The following is a 13,746-nucleotide window of genomic DNA, read 5'->3' as shown; positions in this document are numbered from 1 at the left end:
CTAATGGCCAATTATGTAAGAGATGTACATGAAAAATATAGTACTTTAGTGACAATACTAATAAATATTTTGTATGCTGCCAGTTTGTAATAGAAGATAAGACCATTTTAAATTGAACCTGATTTATGGTAACACCAAAGAGCTAAACAATTATTTATATTTGAAATTAGAGCTTTGTAGAGCTTTAATAATTGGGTAATGATTTATGTATTTTTTCCATCTACAGTTGTGGAAGAACAGTGTGTACTTTTGGTTTGACCTACAGGCTTATCATCAGCTTTTCTACCAAGAAACACTTCACCCTTTTAAAGTATGCAAACAAGCCCAAGTAAGTAGTAACTAACATTGGTTCAATGTGCAGCTCTAAGTACACAAAGAAATGAACAATTTGTGTCCAGCTCCAAACAAGAGAAATCTGGGACTACAGGCAAAAAGGCAGCAGTTAAACTGTTGCCATGGCATTACTTCATTTAAATGTCAGTAGAATATTGTTTTATAATCTGATTTGTGGGTTTCCATTTTATCTGTTTTATTTGGGTTGCTTTATTTTCTCTTTGCTGGCCATTACTTCTGCCAATAAAGGACATCCCCTATTTTTTGTAATGTATGCCTTTTTGGTTTGGTTGTGAGTGATTTAAAAGAGAACCCTGAGAGAGGACTTGTCACGAATCATTGAAGTGATGGGGAGAAGAGGCGTTGACCAGAGCTGTTCTTGAGCTTACTGCAGGAATCAACTGTTGGCCATACGCAGCCTGGTGACCTTCTAGAGGGCAGGAAAGGATGTTGACTGTGTGGTACAGACTCCATGTCATCACCTGTGCTTCTGTACTACACACCATGTAAGACAGAGACTGAGAGGGGGAGGAAAGAACACCTCAAGACCACCCCGAAGCAAAATAGAGGAGGAAGAACAGAGGATTCTCTGCAAAGGGGGACAGAGAGAGTGGTCTCTTTTGAGGGGGAGAAGGAGAATAGCATTATGACTCAGGCTGACTTAATTTTTTCAGTCTTTTATTCTTAGGATCTTATGATTTTTTTCCCAAAGATTTTATTTATTTATTTGAGAGAGGAAGAGATAGAGCATGAGCAAGGGGGAGAGCAGAAGGAGAGGCAGAAGCAGACTCCTTGATGAGCAGGGAGCCCAACATGGAGCTTGATCCCAACACCCTGAGATCATGACCTGATCCCAAGACAGACACTTAACCGACTGAGCCACCCCGGGGCCCCAGGATCTTATGATCTTTTATGAAGAGAAGTCTTCAAGCCTAGAAAACTGCTAATCACTTCTATGTCTGTTGACCACGTAAGTGGTTCTTATAGGCTGGAATAACCCCATTCCAGAGAACCTCTCCCCAAATGATGCAGAGATAGTTTTGTCATATCATGTATTACCTTATACTCTTACCCAGGATCTCAGAGTACTGCTGCTGGATGTTTGTTTTTACGTCCACCACCTGGACTCTGGCATTATAAATCAGCTGACAGAGCTTCGTACTTTTTACTGTGAGAATAAGGGCTTCAGTTGCTACCTAGCCTGGATCTGGCTCGATGTGATCATGAAATCAGAGCTCTAATTTGCCAATACCACTTTTTGAGACCACACATTGGGCTCTTTTGCTTGTTCATCCTTGACCTGTGGGTCTCTACTTCTCCTCCTCCCCCTCACTTATTGTTCCTGTCTGGAAAAGTACCATCTGTTATTTATTATGTTTTCACTACTGCAAAGCCCACTCCTCCAGACATCTTTGGCTGCTCCATTGAGTTCTTTGTTGTTGTTGTAGTCACCATATTTCCATGCACTTGTACAAGTGGAAATTCTATTTAAGCTTGGTAGACTTACTAGTTTTTAGTAATATTATTCTATGTGCTGTAGAAGTATTGTGAAACAGGATACAGCCAAGTTTTGGTTATTCTGAGATGGATTGCTCTGTTTGGGGATCGTCAAGGTCTGTAAGCTTTTTATCCTCCTCTAGATGATCTACTAAAATTTTTGTAAAATATAGAAGTATAATTAGCATACAATGTTAAATTCATTTCAGGTGTACAATGCAGTGATTCAACAATTTTGTACATTACTCAGTGTACATCATTGTAACTGCAGTCACATCCATCACCAAACTACGTTATTACAATATTACTGACTCTATTCCCTACACTGTACTTTTCATCTCCATGACTTATTTTGTACCTGGAAGTTTGTATCTCTTAATTGCGTTTATCTATTTTATTCATCTCCTTACTCACCTCCCCTCTGGCAACCAGCAATTTGTTTTCATATTTAAGAATCTGTTTTCTTGTGATTTGTTCATTTGTTTTGTTTTTTAGATTCCAAATATAAGGAGTACCTAGAGGGTGTTATGCTAAGTGAAATAAGTCATACAGAGAAAGATAAATACCATATGAATTCACTTATTCTTCCCTAGGTTATCTTTTGGGGAGTCACTGCAGGAGGGAGGAGGGGAGCAATGGAGAAAGTTGCTTTCGGGTGAATAGAGGGAAATTGAAGGGGCAAGTCGTGTGATTTTTTTTTTTTTTGGCTTGTTTGGTTTTTATATCTATGGTTTCTTTATTTTTTTGGTTAATGGAGCAGTTGTCTAGATTGGTTTAGGTTTTAATTATCCAAGATTTCTGTGCCTCCAGATATAAGAATTGCCTCTAATACCATAATCCTATAGATTTGTTTCACAGTATGAAGTAGCATTCATTTCTTTATAATAGAAATGCTGTGTGGCCTTCTTCAAGAGTATATTTACAATACAGATATTTGGATCAATAACGCCAATGGCAGAATGTAATCAGCTGGCACCATGTTGAAGTCACTGCGAACTTGATTTTATATTGTTTTTATACATCTGACAAGCTATATGATAGGAGACTGAGAGTTGGTTCCAAGAGACTTACATGCTTTTCTGTATGATAGTAAGCATATTATATACCTTGAAGTTTTATTGCCTCATAAAATATTACAGAAGTATCTGTAGGCAGACTAGATGCCTACAGAATCAGTGAGAGTGACTTAGCATGAGAAATTGTCCAAGAGTTTGAACTGTAGTCTTGGGCACATCCTGAAGATTTTACTGCATGGCTTCAAGATAGAATAGTGCAGTTAGAAGCCAACTGAAATGGTCTTGGCAAGGAGAAAAGGAATCACTTACCATAATGCATAGGTAAAATCTTTGACTCTAGCAAAAATTTGCCAGGGGACCATCTACCACTACTAAGATTTGAAGCCTAGATTGCTGCCACAGATAGTCCTACTATTTTTTTGATACTACATATTGCTTTGATGATAGAGCTCTACAATAGACTGAAGCAGATCTGGGTACCACTGTCTTTTATGATGTCTTCCATCTTTGTAGAAATCTTTAAAGCAAAGCGCATTCCAGCAAAAACTATGCATTTAGAATTTACCACACTCTACAGTGTATATATTGAGAATTTTTTTTGAAATTAGCAAACAAGTATGATCAAAATATTGCACTTGCTTACGCACGTGTACATACACTTATTCTTATTAGTCACACACACATTTAAGTCAGAAAGAGGAAGAGAGAAAAAACAGTAAAAATTAGAGCCAAGGAGAAAAATTATTTGGAAAATGTAGGAATTAATGAGTGGAGAGGGTAGGTAAGAATGAAATGAGGAATAAGAGGATTTGCTTACTTTTACTACAAAGTGCTATTTAATATAAAGATATTCTTGCAGCAGTGTGAGATTTTTTTGACTTGTTCAATGGGACATGTATCACCTAGATCAGAGCATATATGACATAGAAGGAAAAAAATCACAGACTTGGAATTGAAAGAAATGAATTTACATCACATGCTCTTATTATAATGCTAGTTCTTAGCTGGGTAAACTTAGTCAAGTCAGTCAGTTTAATAAGCCTCAGTTTCATGTCCTGTAAAATCTGGGTGGTAATAATGCTTTACATTTCATTTCCTTCTACTGTTTTAGAAGTTACATATTCCATTTCTGTTTTCACCCTTACAGTTTTAACATACATACCAAATTTAACAAAGTCTCCAAGTAATCATTATCTTTATCCTTTCAAATAATTTAAGGATCTTAGAACACTTTAATTCCACCACACCTTGCCCATTTTACATATCATTTTTGTATGGCATTAAATTTTTTTTATATACCTACCAAGTAGTTATCATCACTTTTGTTTTGACACCATTGATGCTTGTGTATTATTCACACACAGATTTCATGCTTACCATTGGTTTTTGCATCATACTCCTTCCTTTGGGTTTCGTTTCTGAAGAATATCTTTTGGTAGGTTTTTCATTAGGATTTACCTGGTAAAAAAATCAGGTTTTATTTGTCTGAAAATGTCTATTTAAGTTCTTTCATTGGTCATGTGACTGAATATAGAATTCTAGTTTGACAGTTTTCTCTCAGCACTTTGAAGATATTATTCTACTGTCTTACGGTTTCTATTGCTCTTTTTGAAGAGTTTCCTCTTGCCCCTTTGCTTTTTCTCATCGTTTGATTTTTAATCTTCTTTTAGACTTCAGTGTTCCATATTGCACATCAGTGTGTTTACCATAATTATCTTTCTTGGGTCTAAGTTGCTTCTAGAATCGGAGGAGTCATGTCTTTCATCAATTCTGGAAAATCCTCAGCCATTATTTCTTTCAGTTTTTCTACTTCTCTTTTCTATGTTCTCTCATTCAGGATTCCCTGTCTGGTCAATGTTGTCAATCTTTTATCTCTCTTAATCTCTCTTTCAAGTTTTTCTGTCTTTTTTTAAAAATTTATTTGGAGAGAGAGAGCACAAGTGGGGTGAGGGACAGAGGAAGCAGCAGGCTCCCCACTGAGCAGGGAGCCCAATTTGGGGCTTGATCCCAGGACTCTGGGATCATGACCTGAGCTGAAGGCAGACGCTTAACCGACTGAGCCACCCAGGGGCCCCTTTGTCTGTCTTTTAATATCTGTGTTGCATGTGGTAAATTGAAATAGATCTATTTCCTTTGGTCTGTTTTCCAGTTCATATGTTATTTCTTCAGCAGATTTCAATCTGCTATTTAACCCATCCATTGAGTTACACTATTTTAAGAATTATTTTTTTTATTATTAGATATTCTACTTGTGTTTTGCAAGTCTTCCTGATGTTTTTGTCTCATTTTTTCTTCATGTTTTTTATTTCTTCTTTTATGTTTTTTTTTTAAGATTTTATTTATTTATTTGACAGAGATAGAGACAGCCAGTGAGAGAGGGAACACAAGCAGGGGGAGTGGGAGAGGAAGAAGCAGGCTCTCAGAGGAGGAGCCTGATGTGGGGCTCCATCCCAGAACGCCGGGATCACGCCCTGAGCCGAAGGCAGACGCTTAACCGCTGTGCCACCCAGGCACCCCTTCTTTTATGTTTTTAAGCATTTTAAACATATAGTATAGTCTGTAGCTATGTTAGATATCTGTTCCTGCATGACAGTATTCCCGTAAGTTTGTGACTTAAAATGACACACATTTATTATCTCACAGTTTGTATAGTTAAGGAGTCTGTGCACAACTTTGCTGGGTCCTCTGCAAGGCTGTAAATCAAAATGTTGGCCAGGGCTATTTCTCGTCTGGAGCCCCACCGGGGAAGGGTCTGCTTCATGGCTGTCAGCAGCATCTGGGTCCTTGCAGCCACTGGACTGAGAACTCAGTTTCTCACTGGCTGTCAGCTAGACGCTACTCCAGGTCTGCGCCTTATAGTGTGGCCCCCTCCATGGTGGCAGCTTACAACATGGCAGCTTGCTTCTACAAAACCAGCAAGGGAGGGAGTCTCTTAGCAAGACAGGCACTACCATTGTGTGTAACATAATCACATGTACGTAATCACGTATATCTCATCACTATTACTGTATTCTGTTGGTCAGAAGGAAGCCATGCACTATAGATGCCCACACAAGGGGAGAGAATTACAAAAGGTCACACACACTAGGAGATGCTGAGAGTCTGACTGCTATAGCATCCAATAATTCTATGATTTATAGTTTTTGAAAGAACTAATTTTGCTATTTATTATTTTTGCCAATATGTTGGATTCCTTCATGTATGTACTGTAAGTTTGAATTATGAGCACTTCAGTGAGGTTTTTACCTATGGTATTTATGTAAGGCACATTTTTAATGCGATTTCTCATCTTGGAGTTTCCTTATTTACCAGATGTAATCTTGAAAACCCAACCCACAGGATGGTAAATTCACAATAATGAATCCTCAGGAGATAGTCTTTTTTTCTTTTGCATGGAGTCTAGGCCAAGGCAAGCAGGCTTCTGTTTTGTTTCCTAGGTTTGGTCAAAGTAGCTATAGGCAGTGACAGAGATAGAGACCGAGATAGGGATAGAGATACACGTGCATACATTTTTTTTTTCCATTCTGCATTTCATGTTGTGTATGTCCCTTCAAGGATCTTGGTGTACGTTTTTCCACCTAGTGAGGTTCCAAGGCCTTATCTCCTGTACCCAGCGGCTCTTATAACCCACACTCTTGGTTTGCCCCATGGTAATCCCATTGTCAGTTCATGCTTATCACCCTGATTTTTAGTATATTCCTTAACTTTGGCCTCTGGTGGTTTTCCTTACACTCTTAGCCATATGCTTAAAAGAATATTTTATACTTTATCCAATATTTCTAGTTATTTTATAGGGAAAGGATTTTGGTAATCTAGTCTGTCAGCATACCAGAAAAGGAAACAGTCATATATTTTTTAATTTAATACCTGCAGTAAACATACGAGGTATTTTTATCCTGTTTTTTTTTTTATAGATAAAAAACTACATCCTGAAAGGTTAACCTTGCCGGAGTTCAATAGCTAGGAACAAAATTAAGCTCAAACTTGAGATACAGAACCTATTTCAATGCTGCACTTTGCCTCCTTTGCCCTATAAAAGTTCTCCTGTCTATTTCACGGGACATCTGTAAGGATTGCCTAAGATAATGTAGGTGGGAATATTTTGTAAAACAGACATACCTGGAGATATCATAGGTTTGGTGCAGACTACAGCAATAAAGCAAATATCACAATAAAGTGAGTTGAATGAGGGGCACCTGGGTGGCTCAGTTTGTTAAGTGGGCTGACTCTTGATTTCAGCTCAGGTCATGATCTCAAGGTTGTGAGATCAAGCCCTGAGTTGGGGCTCAGGGAGAGAGACGGGGATGGCTGGGTGGTGGAGCAGTCTGAACATACACAACATTTATTAAGTTCGGCATCTTCTATGGGCAAGGTCTGTGTCACCCCAGAATAATTACAATAACATCAAAGGTCACTGATCACAGGTCACCATAACAAATATAATAATAATGCAAACATTTGAAATATTGTGAGAATTACCAAAATGTGACACAGAGGCACAAAGCGAGCAAATGCTGTTGGAAAAATGGTGCCAGTAGACTTCCTCCATGCAAGGTTGCCACAAACCTGCAGTTTGTAAAAAAAAAAAAAAGCAGTATCTGCGAAGCGCAGTAAAGACAAGTGCAATAAAATTCGTTTTGCCTATATACTGTAGAGCACTCTACAGAATAAATAAATATTATTATCATTATTAGAGTCAATACTTAAGGTTCTCTCAATTACCTAGATAATGGGGAAGGAAAAGAGGAATGTGAAGATATGGAAGCAAATAGAATGGAAGAACAGTAACTCCTAAATTCATAGCTATTCATTCAATCAATACTAGAACTTACTGAGTTTCAAAATACAGCTTAAGTCAAAATATACTTCATAGAATCACAACCCTTAAAGAATATCTTTTACAATATTTACTTATTAATTAACATTCACTGAGAGCTGCTCTGTGCCAAGCAATGTTCTATGAATACGGAGATGATTGGGACAAAGTTCTTGGCTTAAAGAGCTCACTTTCTAGTGGGGGAGAGAAAGAATTACCAAAGTGCTTCAATTATATTTAAAATAAAACCAAATTAATAGCATCTTAACTGGAGATTAAGTTCTTAACTGGAAATTAGTTCTTTCTTCACCCAGCAGGTAACACAGTTGGTTATAGTTTTTTTTCTCTTTTTCAAATTGTTGAGGTATAATTTACGTATGGTGTTCTATTGGCTTCAGGTGTACAACATAGTGATTTGACAAATCTATACATTACTCAGTCCTCACCATGATAAGTTTAGTCACCATACAAAGTTATTACGGTAGTATTGACTATATTCTCTGTTGTACTTTCCACCTCTGTGAGTTATTTAATTTATAACTGGAAGTTTGTAGCTCTTAACCTTTTTTTTTTTTTTTTAACCTATTTCACCCGTCCCTTTCACCCACCTCCCCTCTGGCAACCACCAGTTTGTTCTCTGCATTTAAGAGTCTGATTGTTTGTTTATTGTTTGTTTGATCATTTGTTTTTTAAATTCCACATGAGTGAAATTATATGGGAGTTGTCTTTCTCTGTCTGACTTATTTTACTTAGCATAGTACCCTCTTGTTCCATCCATGCTGTTGCAAGAGCAAGCTCTCATTCTTTTTGTGGCTGAGTAATACTTCATTACACACACACACACACACACACACACACCCCACATCTTCTTTATCTATTCATATACCAGTGGACATTTAGGTTGCTTCCATATCCTGGCTGTTGTAAATAATGCTTCAGTGAACGTGGGGGTGCGTGTATCTTTTTGAATTAGTGTTTTTGGTTATTGTTTTTTGAGAAATAATCATCAGCTTATTTTCAAATACCTATAGGAGGAAGAGAACGGTTTCCTTTTTTTTCTCACTTTTGAGCCAAAACCTTTCATCCTTTGGTCTTATTCTCACCCTGTGAAGCAATACAAAATAAATCTCTCTTTTGGGTGACAACATTTCAAACAAAAAAAAATGATAATGTCATGTTTTATTCAGATCAACAACTTTAGACTAAATCTCAAATCTTTTCAGTATCTTTTACCATAACTAGATGAAATCTTGACATTTGGAAGTCTTTCTCAGTCTGACATCGCCACTCAATAATTTGATAGCTTGGAAATATTCTGGCCTAATGCTTTAGTGAGAGACTCTGTTGCTTCTATGTGTGTACCTTCCTACAAAGAAATCACTTGATGCAAATCCCATAGCAAATAGATCAGTCTAAGTGACTATTCCTATCTACCCAGAGTCTGTAGTAGCGTCACTGGCTTACTCTTGGGTTTGAAAAATTTCGCAAAAGAGAAAGAAAACACAAAAGCTGAGTCAATAAATGTCATCAGACCTATATTATGCATTGGCAAATCACTTTAGTTTCCCACGAGGTGATCTTAGACACAGTGTGGAGCCAAATGAAGGTCACGCCAGGTTGGGCAGCATAATCCCACCTGAGGGGTCTACAGGTATGTCTGTGTATTTGACTCCTTTACTCCTATTCATGTCTGTTACTGTAGAAGCAAAAAATCAACATAAGCTGGGTGGCTGTTAGATCACCAATTACAAGCACATTTTCCTGAGCCTAAAAACTTTTACTGACATTTCCACAAACATCTATCAAACATCTGGTGTATACTATGCTCTGATCGATGGTGGGAACACTTTGAGGAACACAGCACACACAGGTGTTGCCACTCAAGTGCTATCAAGGTTCAAGAAGGTACTCTTCTTTTGCCTACTTTTCCAGAAAACACTAGGAAGATTGAGCAAGAGGAGAGCATGGAGCTCTTTCCCCATAAAATTTGCGTTGTCCTAACAATGTTTCTCCATGTAGTTTGAGCTAATTTTAGATAACCAAAACCTTGGGTGTTGCCATAAATTCCTTTGAAAAAACTTATAGCACAAGAGGGGCAGTGTCAAAATTTTTTCTGATAATCAGCTTAGTTTTTTCTTTGCTTGCTGTCATCCATTACCTTAATTGTTTAGCTCTTCTCCTTCCTTGGCATTTACAGGACTTAAATACTTCAGGGTGGTCCTGACATTTTCATTAAAGTGCTATGAGCTAAGTGCTCCCTTTCTAGGCTGATGGTGTATTTTCAGGTGCACTAACAGAGCTCATTATTTCTTTATACAGCAGCAGCATTAAGAATCAAGCTGTGTTTCCTGAAAGATGAATGGGCATGGGTGAGGGGTGAGGTCGGGGTGGTGATTAAATGTGGAAAATCCTGCGCCTCTTCATAGCTTTATGGTAAGTTGCAGTGTCTTTATAATTAGGCTGCTTCTCAAGTGCTGGGCAATTATTATTCAGGCTTTATTACATGATTTGTTTTTGTTACCAGAGAGATGGTGTCCCAAGTAGCAGTCAGGCTTGGAATCCCGAGCACTATGAACCACGAGCATGGAATCAGCAGGGTTCTCATCTTGCGTCCCATTTTAATTTTATCGTGCTTGCTCGTGAATTCAGGAAGGATATGTATAGCAGCCAGCTTGCCGGCTTACAGTTATTCATTCATTTCTCCTATTCCTGATGTTTACACCAGCTATTTATAGTCAGTCTTCAGATTTTGAATATTATAGGATTATGAACCAAAAAAGATCTCCAAAGATCCTCTTTTAATCCTCTTATTTCCAAAAAACTCAGCAAATGAAGTTCTGTAAACAATACTTAGCATTATACCTGACATTTATTTATTTGATGTTTACTATCTATTGGGTTCTGTGGTGGTCACTTTAAATGGGTAATTTTATTTAATTCTTCACAATCCTAAAAGACAGATATTGGTATTATCCCCGTTTTACAGATTAGGAAACCGACATTTAGAGAAACTGAATTCTTTCTTAAGGCCATCCATTCAGCAGTTAGTGAGCTTGGAATTAGATCCCAATATGTGGACTCCAGACTCTAAACTTCTAAAGTCGTTGCTTTCTTATTGTCTCTAGAAAAAGGAGTATCTGTTTATCACCTTGTTTAATCTTTCATTGTAGTATCTTAAAATATCTTTAAGACACCAAATACCAAAATACCAAATTTCACCCTTAACATTTTCCCCCACTGGACTGTAAGCCCTAAGAAGACTGCTTTGTTTACCTTGTGTGTTCAAAACTGGAGCTGGCATGTAAAAGATGCCTTAATAATACTTATTGAATCACTGAATGAACTCACTGGCATATTTATATCTTTAGGAACATATTATAAACCTATTTATAGATAATCCTTCATTATTTATACATGACTGCCAGCCTGGTGTTTTTATTTAAAAACATTAAAAAAAATAGTTTAAGGAGCCTGCATATACCATCACCCAGCTTCAACCGTGATCAACATTCTTTCTAGGCATGCTGGGTGTATAGTCCAAAAGAGCTCTTAGGACGCCTGGGTGGCTCAGTCAGTTAAGCATACGACTCTTGGTTTTGGCTCAGGTCATGATCTCGCAGTTAGTCGTGGGATCAAGCCCCACCTCGGGCTCCATGCTCAGTGCAGGGTCTGCTTCAGGTTCTTTCTCCCTCTCTGCCCCTCCTCACTCACGCTCTCTCTCTCTCAAATAAATTAATAAATCTTTAAAAAAAAAAAAAAAGAGCTCTTAAGAAATTTCACTGGAGCACCAGTGAAGTTTCCCTGTCGCTTTCCACCTGACTCAAGGAACTTAAAAATAAGGTTGCTTCCTGAAACTGAAACTATAAAATCATTGTGTAAAACAATGTGTAAATAAAACAGAGCAGGTGTCTAGAGGATGGTTTCACAGCCTGCAAGACTAAAAATGAAGGTACCGGTCCATTTAAGGAAAGTATGTTCCTGTCAAGGAGAAGCATTAGTCAGCAGCGCATCCAGAAAGGGAAGTGTTGCAGAGGATGACCTTGACCTTGCACTTGATGGCACTATGCTGAGTAGTCTACTGCTATGAGCACCTGAGTAGCCTAATAGATCCCACGGAGAGAACATTCATGGGGTCATAGTTAATTTCCCTGATTTGATTGTAAGCAACCTCTACATCTAAGCTTGCTTTCTCAGGTGATGGGCTGGCCAACATAAACATCCAACCTGTTTGACGGTTGGTTTTCTCATTGTAAAGTAATCCCTCAATGATCTGGTTTCATGATCAGTTTCTCTTGCTTGGTTAGTGTGGATTAGCTTCCTTGTGAGACAGGTTTTTGTTTGTTTTAGTTTTAGGTTTTTTTTTTAAAGCCAAAAATGTTAATATAGTCATGCTTTTTTCGTTGAATTATTCTTTGTTCACTGACTTTCAAGAAATTATTTTTATTGGAGGTTAAATGATTCTATTAGTTTAAATACATATTTTACTTTTGTCAGTTAAAAGGTTTTTTTTTTTTAATGAATTCAAAAAATTACCAAAATAAAATACTTACTTGTTGCTTAGTTTGCTTTGAACTACATAGTAGTAACTCTTATTATTATTTTTTTGGGTATGTAATTGTTTATTTTATTCCATTCTATATTAATCAGTTGTGTTTCAAATACCTGAAGCAAGGGCCCATGTTATTCTCAAGCCTAGTATATTTTGTCCCTTGAGTTTGTGGTTTGTTTTTGGCTTTACTTAACATGTTCTGTTTTCCCTTCTGATTTTTCATTCTGTCCAAATTGATTCAAGTTTGTTTCATTCTTTTATCCTACTGGCATTTTTTTAAGGCTCTCTTTTGTACTGAGTTCTTCTTACTAGAGTCGGAATAATTGCCAGAAATCCTGTTTGATTGTCATCACATTATCTTTTTTTGTGCAACTCCATTTCGTGTTGATCTCTGCAGTAGTTTGCCTCTCAGTATCAGGATGTTGCAATCTCTAGGAATCTCGAAGGTTCCTAATTGAAAACCCCCGAGGTCCTTCCCATGAAAACCCATTTGTGGAAAGCTCCATCTGCAATTTATTCCCTCTCGGCGTAGCTCCTCAGTAATGTTTTTGAGCTCCTAGTGGGATAGGAGAGGTCATTAAAAATCATCATTTTTTCCTCTTTTTGCAGAAAAAACAACACTGGATTGCCTGAACTTGCTCATTATTTTCTTTCTCTGCCTCATATGAACTCAGATAATGATGTTCTATGCCCGGTAGAGCTATGAATGGTTATGAAAACAAACCTCACTTTTTGCTGAAGTAAATAATTCATAATTTCTCAAAGTGTCCCGTATCAGGGCATTTATGTTCCTTTTATAAACCCCTCTAGGGACCCTTTGCCTCTATCTCTTTGGAACACGGTTTCATCTTATTGTTTCATATAAATTCCAAGGATAGAATTGTTGAGCCCGGTTGAGAAGATCCCACATTGCTTGCTGTTTGCCTTTAAGCACAGCGATGTTTTGTTGTTGTCGATATAGCACGGCGGACCTCTGTTCTGTGTTTGAGGTCATCCGTGAAGCCATTTGGGGCTTTTTGGGACCAGACACTGTATCAAGATGCACTAGTATCTGTTTTACCTCTCATGATGCTTCGCATTTTTTCCTTGTAGCTGCTCCTGATATTCTCTCAGAAGGACAAGTTAACAAGCTTTTCCCCAGCAGACTCTCCAGACTGAAGTGAAATTGAATGTCAAAACTCACACTTTGCCCTTTTCTAAATAAGGACTATTCAGAATGTAAAGTTTCAAAGAAAATCTTGTTTGCTCTCTTCTTGTAGTTCAACTTTGCTCCAGTTTGACTACTTAAAAAGAACTTTACCATATCCATATCTTTAAAAATTGGGTGTCAGTTAAGCACTATTTAAGTAAATTGCTAGAAATTGGCATATTCTGGTATGAATTGGTATTTTCTGGTGTATGACTTTGCCTCCAGTGAATATTTGAATTAATTGGTGTCGTTTGCCTTTTTTTCTGACTTTATTTCTCTTTCTTTTTTTAAAAAAGATTTTTAAAATTTATTTGAGAGAGAAAGAGAGTGGAGGGGACAGGCGGAG

The 13,746-nt window shown here is 37.5% G+C and overlaps 1 protein-coding gene across 1 annotated transcript in view; it reads left to right on the top strand.

The window, feature by feature from the left end:
- The window catches only part of RGS22 (regulator of G protein signaling 22), a 119,697-nt gene that overhangs the window by 64,807 nt on the left and 41,144 nt on the right, over positions 1 to 13,746 (top strand). Inside the window, exon 16 of the mRNA XM_040625597.1 lies at positions 227 to 328. Coding sequence (XP_040481531.1) covers positions 227 to 328 — 102 coding nt within the window. The remainder of the gene's footprint in view (positions 1 to 226; positions 329 to 13,746) is intronic.

The sequence above is a fragment of the Ursus maritimus genome, unplaced genomic scaffold (assembly GCF_017311325.1).
Source record: "Ursus maritimus isolate PB19 unplaced genomic scaffold, ASM1731132v1 scaffold_9, whole genome shotgun sequence".
NCBI classification, from domain to species: Eukaryota; Metazoa; Chordata; class Mammalia; order Carnivora; family Ursidae; genus Ursus; species Ursus maritimus.
This window is presented reverse-complemented; position numbering and strand designations above follow the sequence as displayed.